Genomic DNA, 19,340 nt, shown 5'->3' with positions numbered 1-19,340 from the left:
TCTGGATTTACCTGGAGGAGGCAACTGGAGAGAAGGTGGCTTTTTCTGTGGCCTCTCTTACCCTCTCCTCCCAAGTGCCCCTGACCTCAATTCAGCACTCTCCTGTAATTTTCCTCACATTGCGCATGTTGCTTCTCTGCCGTCGTTCCAGCAACGCCACTTGTCTACTTCGCTGCTGCCGTTCCGCTGGCGCGGCTCCGTTCCCGGCTTCTCGCCGCTCCTGACCTGGTGCAGGGCGACGCGGGGCTTTCCGCCAGCGGGGCCGGGCAGCGCGACTCGCGGGGCTCCACAGCGCGGCTGGGATGCTCGGGGCCGTGCGGCCCCTCCCTCCGCCGCGTCGGCTCCTCCCAGGCGAGCACGCGGGGCGGAGCTGCGCTTGCTGCAGGAACCTGCCCTGTAAGAGACGCCTCCCGCCGCTGCTCGGCCCTGAGCCGCACCCGGTGCCGCCATGGTCTCCTGGATAATCTCCCGCCTCGTGGTGTGAGTGCGTGCGGCCGGGGCGCGGGGAGGTGCGGGCCGCTGCGCGGGGCCCTTCCCCGGTGGTCCCTCGGGGGCCGCGGCGCAGAGCGGGGCTCTGCCGGTTGGAGTCAGTGCTGCCCCGTGGGGCCCCACGCCCGGGCAGGGGCGGCTGCGGCCGCAGACGGGCGGGTTGGCGCGGGCTGCTGCGGCCCAGGGCGGTGCCGCGGTGCGAGCGGCTGAGCCCCGCCCGGAGACCGGCATCACGCCGGCACCGGCATCCCGGGGGGAGTGCCCGCCACTGCGGCCGGGGACGGTGCGGGGCGTCGCAAGGCGCTGAGGGATCTGTTCTTCTTGTAGGCTGATATTCGGCACCCTCTACCCCGCGTACTCCTCCTACAAGGCCGTGAAGACGAAAAACGTAAAGGAATATGTGAGTACGGGCTCGCTGTGCCGACGCAGCGCCCGCCTCGTCCTTCGCGGCCGCCTCTCAAGCCCCCGGCCTGCCCCCGGGACGATGGCACTCCGGCTCGGCAAGGGGCTCGGGTCAGCCAGGCCGCCCGAGCAGCAGCTCCAGTCGTCTCTGGAAAAGCTGCCAAGGATGGGTGCTTACTGAAATGGGAGGTTTCAACCCGTAAATGTGGGCTGTATTTTCTCAGGAGATGCTGAGTGAGGAAGGCCAAGTGGGGGAAACACTGCAGTCTGGAAGCATATGAAACTCCAGAACAAGCTCTTTCTTGTAACTTTATCCTTACTTTGTGTCATTTACTGCTTTTTCAGTACTACTTTTGTTTTCTTCCAAAGGGTTGAATAATCCTGCTTGGTTTGTGGCTTTCTATCAACTTTGCTTGCAGTCAGTGTTTTATATTGGTCAAAATCTAATTCTCCTTTCTTTCTGGAACTGTTTCCCTCTCTCTGTCTACACCGGTACTGCAATTACCATATTTAAAACACCAGAGTTTTTTGTAAGGTAGTGTGTTGCCTTCTTACAGAAGCGATGTTCTAAGTGGATCAGTTGAGACAAGACCTATGATGTGGGAAAGTATGGCATTAATTTTTGGGTTTTGTTTTCATTAATTTTTGGGTTTTGTTTAGCGATTCAATGGTATAGGTTTCCTGATATAGTTAGTCTTGATTGCTGCAGCAAAGCAGTTCAAGAAAATGTATTTGAACTGCTAAAATTTACATATTCATTATTTTGCCTTGAGAGGACTGCATCAGAAATAAGCAGTTAGATGCTGGACTGCCATCTGTCTAATTCAGTTACATTTGAAGCGCTTCTTCTCAACACGACTGGAAAGACACGAGAAAACATAGCAGAAGGGGCAATATATCTGTTCAGACTGTTCTTCATGTGGAAAGTCAGCAGAAAACTTGAATGCTGTACTGCCCATTTTCAAATCTAGCTCTTTTATGTACTACTGCTTGCTCATAGTGCTTAAGAACCAACATTGGTTAGGGTTTGGTAGTAGAAAAAGGTCTTAGAGGTGTATTAGTGCTAAAGTGGTGTATTGAAGCTTGACTTGACACAGACAAAGCTACCACAAACAGTTTGTCAGTGACATCAGAGTACAATGCAAATTTACTGTTCTCTACTGCCATGATAAAAATTCAGGATAAATCATTGAGCAGTTGTGGCGAACTACTTCTAGTCACTCAGATTGTCCTAAAAGCAATTTCTTTCTTTTTACATGTCGTCTTCAGCGTTGGTCAAGTCTATATTTCAGTTATGCTTTTGCATTTGCTGAATTCGTTTAGGTTCTTGGTGCAAGTTGGGGAGACTATATATGTACCTGAAACTGGTCATCATCAGGGTGAGCAGCAAATGACTCCTGACTCCTTTTAGTGAATTGAAAAAAAAATGCAGCCTCATTCAACACACAGTTTTGTAAGGTGTTTGTAATCTGTCATAAGAAAAAAAATAGGGCTTCTTCCCATCTGCTTTCTGCTCTTTAAGCTTCTGGACATCTGCAGGGACTTCTAAACCTAACAGTAGTATCCTTCTAGTTTGTTTAGGAGCCGTACTTCTTTTTTGCTTTGGCTTTAGAGCATAAGTTGAAGGGTGCCAGAAGGAGACAGAGACAAGAGACCTGTGTCCAATATCAAAGATGTGAACATGAAGTTTATTTAAACAGTAACAAAACAATGTTTTCTGTTATCAGTTTATACTCCCAAGCATTCTGTTAGCAGAGTGAAAAATAAGCACTAAGCTTACACTAAGGCTGCCTACAGTGACCCCTTTTGAGCGACATCTACTAATATATGTAAATACAATAGTTTTCACCAAGAAAAAGCAGACACTGTAAGTTCATTACTTGGTATTTAATCCCATTTAGAGACAAAATGTGAGCCAGAGATCAGTCAGGATCCTTTCTTGAATTCTTTCATCAAGTCCTACCTAATCTCTTGAATAGAAAAGTATCTTCTGAACAGTTGATCATCTTACTATTCACAACCTTTTCCAGATGTTTCATGAAGATGAGCAGCACAGATCTCAACACTGATTCCTGTGGGATTCCACTGGTAACTTTCCTCATTGTGAAAAGTGGCCATTTACTTTTATCCTTTGTTTCCTTTTTTTTAACCAAATGTTAATCCTCAATAGTCACTTCATTTTTATCCCTGATAATTTTGTTTCTTTAAGTGTTTGTATAGACCTGTTAGAAACTATTTAGAAACTTCATATAACCTTGCCCTGTAAGGATAACACTCTAGCTAGCACAGTCTTCTGGAAACCTAAGAGTTCTGCTACACTTGGTGAATTTTTTTTTTTCTGAAAGAAACCCTTAATCTTAATTTTGTTCCATATATGTAGGTATTTGCTAATTGCTTTTATTACTATTATTGCCTTCATTTTGCCTAATGCTGAAGTAAGATTTACTGATGCATAGGTTTTCTGAACTTTCTCACCCTTTTGGATCCCTTTTTGCAAACTTAGATTTATCATTATTCATACACTTCTTAATAAAAGAGCTGATTCATGTTGCTGCACCATGGACTTAATCATTCTTTTTGAAAACTTGCTTTAGATCAGCTGAACAACACCTGGTCTTGTCCAAACTGATGATACAAGAAAAAAAAAAAAAAAAAAAAAAAAAAAAAAAAAAAAAAAAAAAAAAAGGCAGGCGAGAGCCATACAAGTTTTTGCTATTTTCTGTTGTGAAAGAGAGAGTTTGGAGTGAAGTGGAAATAATTTGGATTATTAACCACTATCTTCTAAACCATTCACTGTGTTAGAGCAGCTGAAGGCAGATTAATTTTCTTTTATGAGAAACTTGTGGAGGGTCTTTCAAGAGCAAATCACCAAATTTTCCAACACATGCAAGGCTGAGGAAATACCTGCTTTTATAGTATTTGCTGTAACAAGGATTGTCAACGTCATTATTATATGAACATAATTGTTCATGTAATTTTAATATATTGATTAATGTATGGATTTAATAGGTGGCATTTCCTTGATTCAGTTTAGTTTCTTTTTTCCCATTCTTGATGACACTAAGAGTGTTAAATTGCTTTTAATTTAAATGTCCTCTTCATTTATTTTCTACTTACAGGATAGAAAACTAGCAATTTTCCTTATAATTCAGCTGACTCCTCTTGAGGAGTAAGCTGAACGAATTCTTAGCTTGTAGCTGAGAAACCAGTTATCAAAACAGCAGTGTGCATCTGTGTTTGTTACAGAGGAATTATTTTGTGCTTTGAAAGAAATACTGCCCCAGGTAAGAGTGTGAGGAAGTAGAGAGATAGATAAAAGGCATCCAAATGTGTCATAATAATACATACATCTACTCTAAACCTTAAACAAGAAGATTAGGTTGATGTGGCATGTTCTTTGCTTTTTTACCTCTCTCAGTGAGCCTTTATTTAAAAAGAAAAATTAATTGCTTGTGTGATTTCTGGGAGTAATGATTAAGGCAAAGAATGCTTACTAGTGAGTTAGCACAAAATAATATGTTTCTTGGCTTGCTGTTTTTCTTTTTTCCTAAGGAAAAAAAATGTACATTAGGAAAATACAGGACTGCAGCTGAAACTTAAACTTTTACATATGTGTGTGTGTATATATATTTTTTATAGTATTCATGACATAAGGAAGAGTGTAACTTCTTAAAGTGAATGGATAAATCTTTTTGGATAGGTCATTTGGGACCTTAATGCTGTTGCACCATAATGTTGCTCCAGGGCATGCATTCATCAGTGTATCTGTATGTGTTTATTTAGAGCACAGTAATCCTACATGTTTTCTCAGACCAAAATGTACCATTTAGTATGTGTCCGTTACAGATTATATATGCCTTCTTTTTGAATCTGTCTTAATGTGTGGAGATGAGCCACTTATACTGAGAAGACCTTTTCCCTTTGTTTCTGAGTTCTGATGTATGCCCATTGAGTGACTGCTCTTTTGCAGGTGAAGTGGATGATGTACTGGATTGTGTTTGCCTTTTTCACCACTGCAGAAACACTCACAGACATTGTTCTTTCTTGGTGAGTTCCTTAGTGGCACATTGTGGGGTTTTTTTTTGTTATTGCTGTGTCTTTGTTTTGGTTTTTTGCCTTTTTTTTAAGCAGATAGGAGAAGTGTTAGAATGCTAAGAAAATAAACTGTGTCTCCTTTAAGAGTTTTCAATCCCTGTGAAGAGTTAGCAGGTTTCTAGATACTGTGTGTAGTGGCTGCCATCTTAGCTGTTTCAACTCCTTTGCTTGCAAAGTTAGGGTAAATGCACAATATCTGTAAAAGGCACTTCATCCTTTCATAACTTGAAATATTGTTGAGAAGCTGTTAGTGTGGTACAGTTTGAAAAATGATAGTCTAAGAGACACCTTAAAAATGGTAGAGGGAAGGGAGTTGTTTTACTTTTTATGCGGAAGAACAGATCACATGCATTTGGTGCTGTGAGTGGTTTGCATGATGAACTTCACTTTCGCTAGGAAGGGTGGGACAGACTGGAATAGAAGGAAGCAGATTCATACTCCATTCAGTGCTCTGTGTCATGCTTGGCAATACGGAGGCCTCCAAAAATTACAATTCATTGTTACAGGGCTTCAACTGAACCTTTGAAACAGGGTATCTTCAGTTGCCTCATTGCTTTAGTATTTGAGCTTGGCATACATCTCTGAAACAATATTAGTCAAGAGTTTCATCTTCTGAAGAGTCATGAGGTACTATACATGCCTTACCAAAGTGCTCAGCAGCTTTGTTTCTGTCTGCATAAAATCTGAAAAGCAGACAAAGATCGAAATAGTATAAAAACTTCAGCTTATTCACATAAAGGACTTCTGAAAACTTCAGAAGTTTCTTCCTACTAATTGACTCAGTAGAGAATTTGCATTCACTTGTTTCAATCTCTGCTGCTGTATCTTTACAGACTTTATTAGTTAAGGGTTAGAGAGGACAGGCATAGCTTCTGCCTGCTCCTTTTCATTTACACTGGCCTTGCTTTTTTGTCTTGTCTGAGGAGTACCTGTTGGAAGTTTCAGAAACAGCTATCAGCTTTAGCAGGAATGTGACGTTATTGAGGTACATAGTTGAAAATTTTGAAATTGAGAAGTGAAACTAATGTAATATTAACATCCAGTGGATGCTGTCTGAAGAAACTTCAAAATTATGAGAGTAGCTATCAGATTGTAATTTGGTGTGTTTGCAGGGCTGAGAGATGCCCTGTTTATGGAGTTTTCATGGCTATGGATGAAAGGCTAAATGATACTCGAAGAAGGTATGTCCTAGGATTCTAAAAAGGGTTCTCCTTTTCCGACCTGAATAATTGATTCTCTTGTTTCTGAGCCTTTACCTTGCCTACATTCTTTCTACCTCTGCTGCTTTCTGCTAATTATCTCCATCTGTCTCTGTGCTGATCTTGATTCCCGTTCTCCATCTTTCTCTCCTTTCTTCTTTTTTTTTTTTTTTTTTTTTTTCCTTTCCTCTTTCTCTCAGGTTTCCCTTTTATTTCGAGCTGAAAATCGCATTTGTGATTTGGCTGCTCTCCCCTTACACCAAGGGCTCCAGTGTCCTCTACAGGAAGTTTGTGCACCCAACGCTCTCCAATAAGGAGAAGGTACTTGCTTGTTGTTGGAAGATACTGACCTGTCTGGGAACTCACTGATTTCTAATTCAGTTATGCCACAATAAAAATTGAAATCAGTGAATCTTGCTTGTGCTGACCTTAGTGAATGTAGAATGATTCTGTGTCTAACAATGATGTCATGCTGCAGCTTACTGAAGATTGCAGTATAGCCAATAGTTTGCCTAATGCTTAGAAAGCATCTTTGGCTAACCCAGTACATGAGCCATGTCATGAGCCCTTACAGTCACGTGTCAGTAGTTAAGCCTTTTCAATCACAATAGGATGAGCATGTTTTGTAGCCAGTCTGTTTTTTCACTTTGTTGGTATAAGCAACTGCTTTGTTTCAGTTTTTATAATTTGGAAATAGCATACTGTATTTTAAAGCTGCATTTACATGCTTTCTGTAATTAGCAGAGAAACTCAAGTTATGTGATCAATGACACCTGATGATAGTAGCCTGAAAGAAAGAGTGTCCAGATGAGCTTTGTTTTTTTTAAGGGTGATGATGGGGAAACTTTGATCAAGTTTATAACGAGCAACTAAATGCCATGTTCCATGTTGCATTCCTAGGAAATTGATGAATACATTACTCAGGCTTGTGACAAGAGCTACGAAACCATGATGCGAGTTGGCAAGAGAGGGTTAAACCTTGCTGCCAATGCAGCAGTTACTGCAGCTGCAAAGGTAATGCAATGCCTTCTGTAACATTCATTAATTCTCCAGCTGTTTATTTTTGTGTACCAGCAGTTAAGTGCTGTGGGTCTGTTAGGGATACTAGTACTTGTTTGGCAGCAACGTACTTTTCCTTCCTTCCAGTTTGCCCTGCAGTTAATCCTATCCTTTGACTTAGAAAAAGTAGAGGGGGAGTGGAGTGGATTTTGCCTTAACCTCTTGCTTGTTGTTTTCCCTTCTCTGTTTTTTTTCAGAGTACCCTAGTGGGGGATAGGGCACCTTTGCTCCTCTTCTGAATGAATGATTCCATGTGAGATGATCTTGGTGAGGTGCCTTTCACCCTAATTTTATGTCCTCTTAGGGCCAGGGAGTTTTGTCTGAGAAGCTTCGAAGTTTCAGCATGCAGGATCTCACTATGATCCGAGATGAAGATACTGTGCATATGCGAAGCCGTGATCCACAGCTGCACCCCTCTGGTGCGAGTATTCTGGAAACTATTGAAGACTCAGGTACAGACCACCTGCTGGGCCATTGTATGAGACCTCTGATGGTGAGCCAGGAGGGCTTCCCTGAGCCTTGGGTCTCAGAAAGGAGTACAAGATTGTAAATTATCTGGGAGAAGTTGCATTGTCTTCCCTAGAGCCTTCTGATTTAATATGCATCTCTGTACTTATCTCATAATCATTATTCAGGATGGTCTCTCTGTCATGTATGGGTTCCTTGAGGATGGGCCATTTTAAGCCTCATGAGACTCTTTAAAAGCATTTGCTGCAACTTTTGCTCTTGTTCCTTAGCTTCCTGTTACTCCTCAGGAGAGGAGAGCAGTGTGGCACATCGGTCTAATGGAACCCCATCAGATACCAGAACAGACCCATCAGATGAAGATGCAGGAGACAAACTTCCTAAACGTACCCAGAGTCTCAAAACTCCTAAAAAGGTGATGAAAGCTGAAGTTAGTTGTATAGATAATTTCCAGCACTGACATTGATTTGTGAGTTTGGTTGCAAGGCTCTAGCTTTATAGTCTCAGCATTTAGAAGTTGTATATTTAAATTTTGTTGGACTGTCTTTTCTAGTTGAGTCCTACATCAGAGGACTTGTTATCTACTTGATATACTTGTCTCTAGCTTTTACATTTTTATCACGTCTGTAAACCTCTGTCGTAAGCCAGAATCCAGCTTTTCTTTCATTTGGGTTTTGTATTGAAGGGTGGAGCATTAGATATTTTTAACGTGTTTTCTAGACAATATCCTCTCTCCTTTCTGCTAAGGTCTGAATACATAATAGTGACATTTATCCCTGGGACAGCCACTTTCTCTTAATCTCAATGCAGCAGTTGTGTACCCTCTTAGGCCTCCCTTGACTTTTGCACATTAGGCATGGGAAATTACACCAGTCCCCACCTACCCCATTCCTGGAGTTTTTTTTCAAAGTTTGAGTAACTTATGATTGTTCAGTTGTTTCCTTAAGTTCACGTGATGATCCAAGCTATTTACAGCCATTCATTCAGATGGGACATGAGATGCCTGAGTTCTTATTAAAATAAACTATACAGAAGAGTAAATGCAGCTGTGTCCAAGAATCACTTGAGCTTAGCAATCTTTTTTTCAGGTGTTTTCAGGTGTGTTTTATAGAAAATGCTTTTTGAGGTGCTGCTTTCCAGATCTTGATGCTTGCTTGAATGTTTCTTATGGTTTGATTTGTACATGATAAAATGCTTCTCCCTTTTTATGAAGTTGGGGTTCTATTTGCTTGATTCAACTTGGACTTCTAATGTTATTATTATTATCTAAGATAAAGAATGCTATTTAACTGACTCATATTGTCAAGCTAGTCAGGCTAAATATGAAACAGTTTGAAGGAAAATAATTGCTAAGGGCATGATTTTAAGTTGTATTGTTAACCTGATTTTACAGAATATGGTAAACCTTTGCATGTACTTAAGTGCTCCTTGTAAAAAAATCACAGAATAATTGAGGTTGGAGGGGTTTCTTGAATTCACCTGGTTCAAACCTACTGCTCATGTAGAGCCAGTTCCCAGGACCAGGTCCAGATGGCTTTTGATTTTCTTCAGGAATGGATAGCTGTGTCCAAAGATGCGTTTTAATTTAACTAGGATCTTTCTATGGCTTATTTCTGAGTTGACTCCTCTTCTTTCTTGTCTTCTGTATTAGACAGGAGCAGGGAAACAAGAGTCTTAAATTTTGAGTGGAAGCTTCCTAGTGAGCACTTTTCAAAGTGAAATTGTAAAAAGACAGAAATAACTCTTCTATGCTGTTTCTTGTGAATACAGAAGTACTGATGAAGCCCTTTGCAGGTGTGCTGGCATTTATGCTCAGATTGTTGGATCTTTGCCTCGGATGTAGGACTTGTAGGAGGTCTTTGAGATCTCTGAAATTGCCAGCCAGGGCTGAATGCATCATAGATTAATAAATTTGCTCTTCTTACCAATATCTAGAATGAAAGACCCCAAAGTAAAGCATGCAAATTAGTTCACGGTGTTTCTACAGCTTTCAGAGAACTGCACTGGTGATGGAAGTTAGGAGGCAGAAAAGTTAGAAAAATTAAATGTTATGTGAATGTTACCAGTCAGAAATATCTGTGTTTAACCTTTTGTTTGGACAGCTGGCTTTGATTTTACTACTGTACATACCTTGTTTTAGAATGCCTTTTCCTGGTTGCTATTTAATGGATATGTTGAGTGATTTGTTTATTGGAAAAAGAAAAAGAATGGTTAAATAGCCTTTTGAGACAATAGATGGCATTAATAGGGTCATGTTGTAGTTGTTTTGTCCTATTTTCACTCTGCATTCATGCATCTTTCTGTTACACATTTAGATGTTAAAATAAACTAGCCTAAGATGCCTCTTTTTATTTCTCCTCAGCTTCCAGTAAGAAGTGTAAAAGCCCGCCCTAAGAAGAAAGCTGCTGGCTCTCTTGCTTCTGGCGAGTCATCCTAAGGCGACCTCCCCCACCCCAGCACCTGTCTCTGTCCTGGGATTTGCCTTTCGCTTTTATGGGGAAACTCTCCAAAAGAAGGGAGCTGAGATTCTTGTACATAACCAATACTGCTTTACAGAGCTCATTCCAAGGCAAGGGGGAGGCTTGGATTCAGAAAGCAGAGTAGAGGATACAAATCCTCAGGAATTTTCTCCTTTTCATCTCTCTGTTGGAGGGAATGCTGATATGTCTGTACATAGCCAGTTGCTTTGGAATTCCCACTGTATAACTCTAGTTGAGAATCTTTGCTGGGAAAACTGACTAGGGTTAGAGACATCCATTGCACAGAAGCTGGAAAAATACTAGACACTGGAGTTCCACAGGGTGGGTGGCTCTCTAAAATGTCTTATCTTGCTCTGTGTATTCTTCTGCAGCTGTGTGTTGTTAAGAAGTGCCCACCATGAGTTGTATTCCTTAAGAATGGACTGTACCTAATATGTCCATCACCTTTGAGAAAATGACTGAAGTGATGTATGCTGAGTGCTTTTGAACATAAAGGACTGGCTCATGGGAGGCTAATGCTAGATTCCCGCTACTCATACTGGAAGATGAAGAGATTGGTTTTTTATTTCATTTTTTCTGGAAGGGAGATAATTAGAAAAACTAATTAAGGAAATGTGCTATTACATGCACATTATATGATGGAGTAGGTAGGAGTTACTGTTGAGAAGGAAAGTTTGGCATCTCTTAAAATTTTGGCTCTTTTTGAAACTGCTTGAATTTTATTTCAGGTCCTAAGCTCTCTTCGACTCCTATGAGAGCATCAGAATGAGATGAGTCCCATGCCGTAGGTCTCATGCAGGTCATGGCAAGCGTACTCGCTTTGCCATTTAGTGGTCGAACTCATGTAATTGTGTTGCTTGTCACTTCAGGCAAATTCTTTTATTCTAGCAGATGTCTGGGGAAAATCTTGTCTCAAAGAAGGCATACTTGAGAATTTCAGAAGCCCTCACCTCTCAGCTTTAGGAGAGTCAATCCTCAGGACATGAGAACTGAAACAGTTGATTTATTAACAGTTGGGTTCCTTTAACTTCAGGATTTCATTTATGGGGGATAAAAAGCAGGCACTAGGGCACAATGCTGGTTAATACTGATTAATCTGTCCTCTTGCTTTGTCCTGCTGCAACCCTTGCACAGATTTTCTGTCTGACACATGCCGAGCTTATCAGTGTCCCGAGACTCGAGCAATACTTAACGCTTGGGAAAGAAAACTACAAGGAATGTAGAATATGTATTGTGGGAGGGAAATTGTAGTGCTGCAGAGAAAATCTGCATAATGCCAAGCCATACTAGTCTCTTGAACGTTGTTAAGGAGAGATCCTCTGTACACATGCCAGCTGAGCCAATGAAGATTTATGAGTAGGGTTCTTGTTATCAAGATCTATAGTGAAGGTGCACCATTATAGACATGGGTGGCTGAATGAATACTTAATGGTCTTAATTTTCACTGAAATTAGTTACCAAAGGAACCTGGCTCCTACATGCAGGTGTTTGCGTCCCATACTTTTGCTGTCACATTTCTGAAATGACACTGAATTCTTCACAGAGCCCAATATTTTGCTGTTGACAAGGTATAGAAGCACTTCTGCAGCTAATGCTCTATAAGTATCTCTGTCCTAGAGAATAGCCTTTCAAAAGTTTATAAAGTTGAAGATTAGGACTGAATTTTTTCTTGTTTTCCATTGTCTTGGTGGCAGATTGTTTGCTGTTGAATTGACAGTTATTTCAGGAAGCCAATTAAGTTTGGTTTACTATTTTTTGTAGCTCTTAAAAATTTAAACTTTACAGTCCATGTTAGAAACTTGCATCTTGTCAGAAATATTTGTCCAGAATTATCCACAAGGCCTTATCCAGAAGCCAGTAGAAAATCCTTGATTTGGTTCTGCGTTTCATAAAAAAACCCCAGTTATTTTGTTCTTTTTTAGTTTATTAGCAAACTTCATATTCATGTCTTACTAGCACATGCAAATGCGTGTCCTGAAGCAGGAATACTTTCTGTTTCCAGAGGAAATTCCTCTCTCCAGAAAACATGAAATCTTTCATGGTTATGTGGAAGATCCAGTTGTGCGGAATTGCTGTCCTAGACTTTACTGTACTGAGCAAGAGAGAACCATTGTTCTCTATATACCAAGTATGTCTATGACCTTGTTTCTTGATTTTTTTTTTTTTAATTAGAATTGTGCATAGCAAATTATTTATGTAAATCATTGTGAGGGACTTGATTTGGAAGCCAAGTCTCCCCTTGTGCTGATTTTCTTGCCCTTTCCTTGTGCATGCACTTTGTTAGTCTATGATTATTGGGTTCCCACAGAGCGACTTACCAGAATCTTCTATAGAATCCTTTTATTTGTAGTGGCTTTTCTGCTTTGAAGCACAGGAAGAATTTCTGAAGATTCAGTTCAGGTATTTGGATTTATCTTTGTCTTCCTGAGCTGGGCCTGTGCTAAGTAGCTTTTACTTAGCATTGATACTTGATGTCATTAGCTTGTGGGTAAATATGGGTCAGTTTTACTCTGACTTTTGTTTATACAGGGGAATTGGCTTTTGATTGCAAGAGGGAGTCTGCAGTAGAGTCAGGGGCTATCTAATATGTGATATGAAGCTGATGCTGTCAAGCAGCAGAACTTACCCAGAGCAAGACCAGTGTCTTAGCATGAATACTGTTTTCTTCTTCTAGTACAAATGCCACTGCTAGATTGTGCTTTGCTTGATCAAAGCCACTGCAGATCTACCACCACCCATGTGACCTCTTAGTGAGTTTCTAGATATAGTTCTGCATTGGATGCACTGTCTTGCATAGAAATTCTCTTGTTAATGAGAATGCTGAATGTGCTGTTTTGATAAAATGCTTTTATCAGCTGCTGTTCGGTGTTTTCAGCAGGAAATGCTGGAATGTAGTTTCTCTTCAGTATCATCTGTGGGCTTCATCATGCAATTAAGCAAATGGTTAAATTTTCACCTAGTAGTAGAACCCTGTTGTGTTTGGTAAATGTTTAGAGCCTTTTCCTAATATACTTGGCCATAGAGAGAAGTGCAGTAACAGAAAATGAACATGAGGGCTGAAGAGGGTGGTATGTGTGTGTCAAACTTCGTGTGCCTAAAAGTCATCCTAAAATACCTGTACCATGACATACAAAATTGAAGTCATGACTGCCTTTTGAAAAGAAATGTTTTACTTTCATGCTTTGTAGTAGTACAAGTCAGTGTTCTACTGTTGGAAAAGAAAATTCTGAAATTTGGTTTCCTGTGTGAGAAACTTAATGATTTGTTGCATAAACGGGAAAAATGTTCTTTTGTTTGGCAGTAATCCTCCGTAATCGGTAAGAAATGTGAAAATTCAGGGGAGACGGCTGTCAGGTTTTAAACCTTTACCTAAACGTCATTGTTACCTAGTTTTTTAAAATTGAGTTTGTGGTTCTCCAGCTTTACATTTCTGGGACTGATTTCCTTTAGACTAGAATGATTTCCTTGGTAGGTCGGGCATATATATAGAGAGGGGTGCTGGTGTTCTTAAAATTGCAAAGCTTGTTCTGGGGAGCTTTCACCTTCTCTCATTTTAGTGAATTTATTTCTATTCATTGTGCTTTTTCAGTGCAAGGCTTTCTTTTATACATCCCTGTTGGGAGTATGACTCCCTCACAATATACTTCCTTGGAAAGCAAGATTTCTAGAGAACCACAACTTTCCAGAAATGGTTATTTATTCTGTGCCGTCGTAATCAGCGGGAAATTTAGTGCCTTAGGAGAAAAGTAAGATATCTATGGAGAACTCTGCTGGTTCTCTGATCTACACGTACCATTGTATTAAGGTGGCTCACAAAGTTAGCTGTGAAGTGTCATTGTGTGTTTGAGAGCAGCTGTTGAATTGAGCTAATGTTTCCTTTCTGTTTTCCAAAGTTGCATATAATGCCGGAAAGTGTGGATTGTTCCCTAAGAGAGAAATCTGGGGAAAAAAGTTGTATTCTAATGGGGACACTGTATTGTCACATTGCTGCTTGCTGGAGAGATGCTGAATGACATCTCTATGTAACTGGTCTGTACTATAGCTTTTCTTGCTTTAGCCACTAGGAGTTTGTAATGTGCTGTCTGGCTGAAGCATCTTGTGGTGCTGCTTTGTGAGTTGTCTTGCAAAGTCAGAGATGTGAAAAACCAGGAAAGCGCTGCAAAATTACACGAGCTTCTAGAACCATAGAGGCGTCAGAGTTGGAAGGGGCCTCTGGGGATCATCTTCTTCAATATTGCAACTCAGTCAGGACCAGTTCTAGTGTGCTATTTCTAGTCTGGAGTCTGCTGAGTTTAATGTTTAAGAGCTGATAATATGTGCAGAAATGCATATGCTGTATGGGAATGTGCTTTAGCGTTACTGAGGAGAAACATTTCCTGGTCACTTTTCATTTGGAATTTGGCTCTGTTGCAAGACACTATAAACATAACTCATTCTTATGTTCTTATAGGTATTGTTAAAAAGCCTAGAGGCCTCAAAAAAGATCTTGAGGTATGCGGAGTAAATTGTGAAAATAGTTGGTTTTAACAGTAAATAGAGACAATAACTGCATGGCAGCGAAGAACCAGTCCTGTGAGATAGATAGCATTAGAGTAGAAAATGAGCTGTGTATGGTACAGAGTTGTCCAGTAAATGCTGCTAACTTTCTGAGCCTCAAGCAACACTTAAACTGTGCATTCTACAGATGAGAGGTTGATTTATTTTTTGAGCCCGATTCCTCGCTTGGAGTCAGTCTCTGTCTCCCTCCCTCCCCGCTTTGCTTCCCCCCGCACCCCTCATCCCTTTCAAACTGGGCTTGAGCTACATACACTGAGATTCTTCAAACTTTCGTCCCTTCAGAACGATAAAGTTTTATCTCAGCAGGCAACTGATCTGCAGGGAGAACCAGATGAATATCAAGTATCTCTCATCACTTGTGTAGATGTGTTATGCTGGAGCAGCACTAGCAGGAGGCTTCAGAGGATACATTTGCCTGGGAAATTCTACCCTCTGCCCCCTGCCAAAGCCTTCATTTTTGGGTGAACCAAATGCTGGACTTAGCTACTCTCATATATACGCAGTTATCTGTAGAATCCCACAATTCAATGTCAGAATTTCCAGTGCTCTATTTCAGATGATTACAGGAATTAAACTAATACAAAGTGAAAAGAAACAGTGGCAAATCGGTAGGGTTTGGTTTTTTTTGTTTTTTTTTGGTTTTTTTGGGTTTTTTTTGCAACTTTGTAGATAAATTTAGGTCATTGCTATTTATATGCCTAAAATCTTTGCCTAAAGCTCCTTGCAAGCTGTTACTTTCTTACTCTCTTTCTGAGCTCCTGTTCTTCTATGAACTGGTTGTGGTTTTTATGTTTACTCTTACTAAGCAAGGTCTGCCATTTGCCTGACTGTGGAGACTTGAAATATACTGTAGTAGAGCTGTAATTTAGCCTTTTTTTGTTATTCAAACCAATGACCTAGATTGATACATGTAACTGGAACAAGGCCTAAGGCTAGATTCCCAGGTGGAATGTAAGCATCTATTGCAAATAGCATAGTTTGACGTATTTCCCTTTTCTTACAGTGGATCCTGGCTGAGATGTACTTACTGCAGACCCTTTGGATAAGGGCATTCTGTCAGCATTTGACCAAATAATGTTAGAAGTAACATTTATGGGAATAATGCAAAAATAAATTAACACTAAAGGAGCAAAAGCTCAAGTCTTCTGTAATATATAACTGTCTGAGACTACTTAAAACACTAAAGTGTTTCTGGCAGCAGTGGAAATGCATTGCTATACTGACTTTAAAAGGTATGGCATTCAGTCATGGTCTTTGTAGCAGGTTTGGGAGTAAAGTTAGTCTGGATGGCAAGCATATAAAGTTTTACATACCAGGGAACTAAGTTTTTATCACAAGTAATGCTTAGTAACTTACCAAAAAGCAAGAAGTCAAAAAATTTGACTAAAATTATAAAATTGAAAGAAATTTTCCTGGTCGTCAAACCTAGTATTGAATGTAAACTTTCTGTATTCATGTTGCTGCCTTATTTGGGAAAGCACTGCATTAATGAACTACTCATTTCTGACTCCTCTCTTACACTATTTCTGAAATTAATCTCAAATTGGATATGCTTGGGTTTGACTCAGCATTTCAGCGTCCAAGTCCCCGTTAGCACAGTGCTGATCTAAAGGCAGTACGGCACTGGGAGGGTTGTGAATTATGTTTTGTCCACTAGAGGGCATAAGCAGAGAGCAGAGACGCGTCTCGTTTAGTTCATTTATGACAGTTGAACGGCAATATTTCTTAGGTATGAGTGAAGGTCCTCCTTGGAGGTGAGGGGGAAAACAAGCTGGGGCTCTAATGGAGAATTATGAAATAATACTGCTGCTAACCTCTGATTGAAAAGGCTATTCTGGGCATTCTAATTGAGCCACTATCCAGTGAGTCTTGCTGAGACAATAGTGTTACAGAATAACTGTCCTCACTTTTGTTGTTGTTGTACATTCAAACCGTTTTCTAGCTGTAGGAAGCAGCTCTGAAAATGGCAATATTTGTGATTCCCCCCCTCCCCGCAGCCCTCTTTCCCCCTGCTGGCTTTTGCAATTAACCAGTTTGTGTGTGTTGCTCTACCTTATACTCTGAATTTTAGTAGTATTTTCTGGTAAGGATATTTTCTTTCAGTTGAATCTATTTTCTGTGAAAAGAGAAGCCATTTTAATCTAAAAATACAGATGTATCCAATGTTACTATGGTAATTTGTAACCATGGCAACAGAGAGTTAGCATTCTGAAGAACAGACACAGATTTGGTTGGTTTGTTGGTTGTGGTTTTTTTTTTTAAAGTCAATGACCTAATTCATGGTGCACATATTTCACAAAATGAGCTTGACTTTTCATATTTGTTAACTGTACAGGATAATAGGGGTCCAAGGGATTTTGACATTATTACAAGGAAAAGCTGATGTTAGAACATAATGTAACAATGTTTGAGAAATGTTTCCAATGTTGAGAAATTCTTTTATTTGCAACAGCACAGATGGAGACTTGCAGACTGAAGGAGGATCCAGGACATACCAGGAGGTTTCTGTAGGAAAGAGAAATAGAATCTAGAATAGTCCTGGGGATCCTTCAATGTCAGACTTCAGGGGAAGAAACAAGAAGAATAAAATATATTCAATATGGTTCTATTTTACCATCATATGATCAGCGTTAGGTAAACCAACACAGTGCTTTTGGGCAGGTGCTAAATTTCAAGTACGAGTTGTGGGTTGCCCTGACATTCCCCATCCCAAGAGCATATAGTGCATTCTACAAAACATTAGTAATGATTCAAACAGTTATTAGAAATTAACTTATTATTGAGGGAGGTAGGAATGGGCTTTTGTGGCTATGCCTTGTATGCAGTGTATTTATCTCTGCCAGTATAGAGCTAACATAAAGGCTCTCTACTGTCAACACTTAATGTTGGTTTCACAGGAAGTGTACTGATATAAGTTTAGCCAAAACAAACCACAGGTTTTTTTCCAAGCTTTTCCTTTTTTATAGGCTCTGTTGGGGAATCTAGCAACTGAATAGAAAGTATAACATTGCTGCTATCACTTGCTTATTTGGGGCAATGAATATATTGAATTAAATACAATTAAGCACCATTTAATAGCTTAATTTTTGTAAAAGCCAGCTGTTACGACCATTTTGTATTTACCACAAGAATACGGTAACTGATGCATGCAGCCATTGTAGTGCAGGAAGGCTATTACCTCTGAAAAGGGAAAGCAAAGAAAAGGCCAACGCAAACGGAATTGGTTCAGCTACTGCACTCTCCTGTCTCTGATACTGCTCAGTCTGTTTGATGACCAGAGGATAGTTTGGAATTAAACACACATTGGAAAATGCCTCATTATGATACTGTCACCTTTTTACCCATGTGCTGAAGCACAGTGGTGTTAAATGACTGGGTTAATGAAGTTTTCCTAAGAGGAGGAGTTGTTAGAATTCTGTCACTAATTTTTGTACTCTTTAAGTTTGGTCACTTGCTACACTATAATGACTTAAATGTACAAAACCTAAGTCTTGTGTTGTGCTTTCTTTAATACCCAGACTCTTCTTAGGTATCTTTTAACATTCTCTTTTTTGAAGTGCCTATTTTAAAGGGCCCATTGCTTATCTTCCATTTCTATCCAGAGTATAATACAAAAGGTTTTATCAATGCATATGTGCTCTCATTCCACAGGGTGGCAACTAGTCCTTATTTCTCTTCTCAGTTGTTTTGACATTTCCACTAGAAGTGGCTTTCCTGGCTAAGTTCCCTTCTGACGTGTCAGGGTCATACACATGGGAAGACAGCCCTTCTGTTGGGGTTAAAGAGTATTTGGAAAAGCTCATTTTACTAGATTTATTCAGACTGTATCAAGTTGCTGAAGATTACTGATGAGACCAAAAAGGCATAATCTAAGGACAAAATTATGAACACTACTTCTTACTACTGTCTCATGTGGGTCTCTCTGGTAAGTGGTACTCCCAGGGACAACTGATAACAGGTCTATGATGGCACCTCTAAAGAAAAAGTTGCTGTGATAAGGTTTAGTTATTGATGTGGGTGGGGGGAGAAAGGTTCTGGAGGTTATTTATTCACTTTTTATTTCCAGTTTATTTTGACAGCTAAATGTCTCAGATACTTTGAATTTAAATCTACATGTGTCATCAGAATAGGCTTGTAGATTTATTAGTTGAAGGTAGGGCTTTTTGTTCTTTGCTAGTGAGTTTACATACCTTTCTCCCCCTCATGCCCCAGTTTCTTGCTACTGATGCCTGTGGATATTATTTTTAAAAATGCTGTTTTGTTATCTTTTCAAATTTTGCTCCTAAATCATTTTAGTTTATCTTCATGTCTTACGTGTTCAGTCTTCTGCCTTTCCCCCTCTTCATTGTTGAATGAATAAATACATGAAAATGAACACAGAGTCCTGCTATTTCTGCTATAAGGCAAATTTTGGGAATCTGGTTTGTCCTGGCATTATACAGGAACATAAATGTTCCTCACTCTCAGGTTGTGTCCGCTTCCCAGCTGTTAACTGAGGACTTGGATTCATATCACAAGTGTATGTTAGGTGGCCTTTTTGTTTCTGCAGAGTAAAATGCTGTTGCTGTTAAGCATCTAGGAGACCTACCTGAAC

General features: G+C 40.1%; 1 protein-coding gene across 4 annotated transcripts; it reads left to right on the top strand.

The window, feature by feature from the left end:
* Positions 1–318: 318 nt before the first annotated feature.
* REEP2 (receptor accessory protein 2) lies at positions 319–19,121 on the top strand. 4 transcript variants are annotated; one of them, XM_072935119.1, is made up of 9 exons: positions 319–480; positions 817–889; positions 4,862–4,938; positions 6,099–6,167; positions 6,386–6,506; positions 7,086–7,199; positions 7,549–7,696; positions 7,982–8,124; positions 10,072–10,733. In XM_072935119.1, exons 1-9 carry the CDS (start codon positions 449–451, stop codon positions 10,144–10,146), a joined length of 852 nt encoding a protein of 283 aa, XP_072791220.1. In that variant the 5' UTR covers positions 319–448; the 3' UTR covers positions 10,147–10,733. The 4 variants fall into 4 exon arrangements, with proteins under 4 accessions (XP_072791220.1, XP_012429377.1, XP_072791222.1 ...); XM_072935121.1 differs by lacking the exon at positions 6,099–6,167 and adding an exon at positions 2,922–2,979 and having other exon boundaries at positions 355–480; positions 10,072–19,121; XM_012573923.5 differs by lacking the exon at positions 6,099–6,167 and having other exon boundaries at positions 322–480; positions 10,072–19,121.
* Positions 19,122–19,340: the final 219 nt, after the last annotated feature.

This window comes from Taeniopygia guttata, chromosome 13 (assembly GCF_048771995.1).
Source record: "Taeniopygia guttata chromosome 13, bTaeGut7.mat, whole genome shotgun sequence".
Taxonomy (NCBI): Eukaryota; Metazoa; Chordata; class Aves; order Passeriformes; family Estrildidae; genus Taeniopygia; species Taeniopygia guttata.
This window is presented reverse-complemented; position numbering and strand designations above follow the sequence as displayed.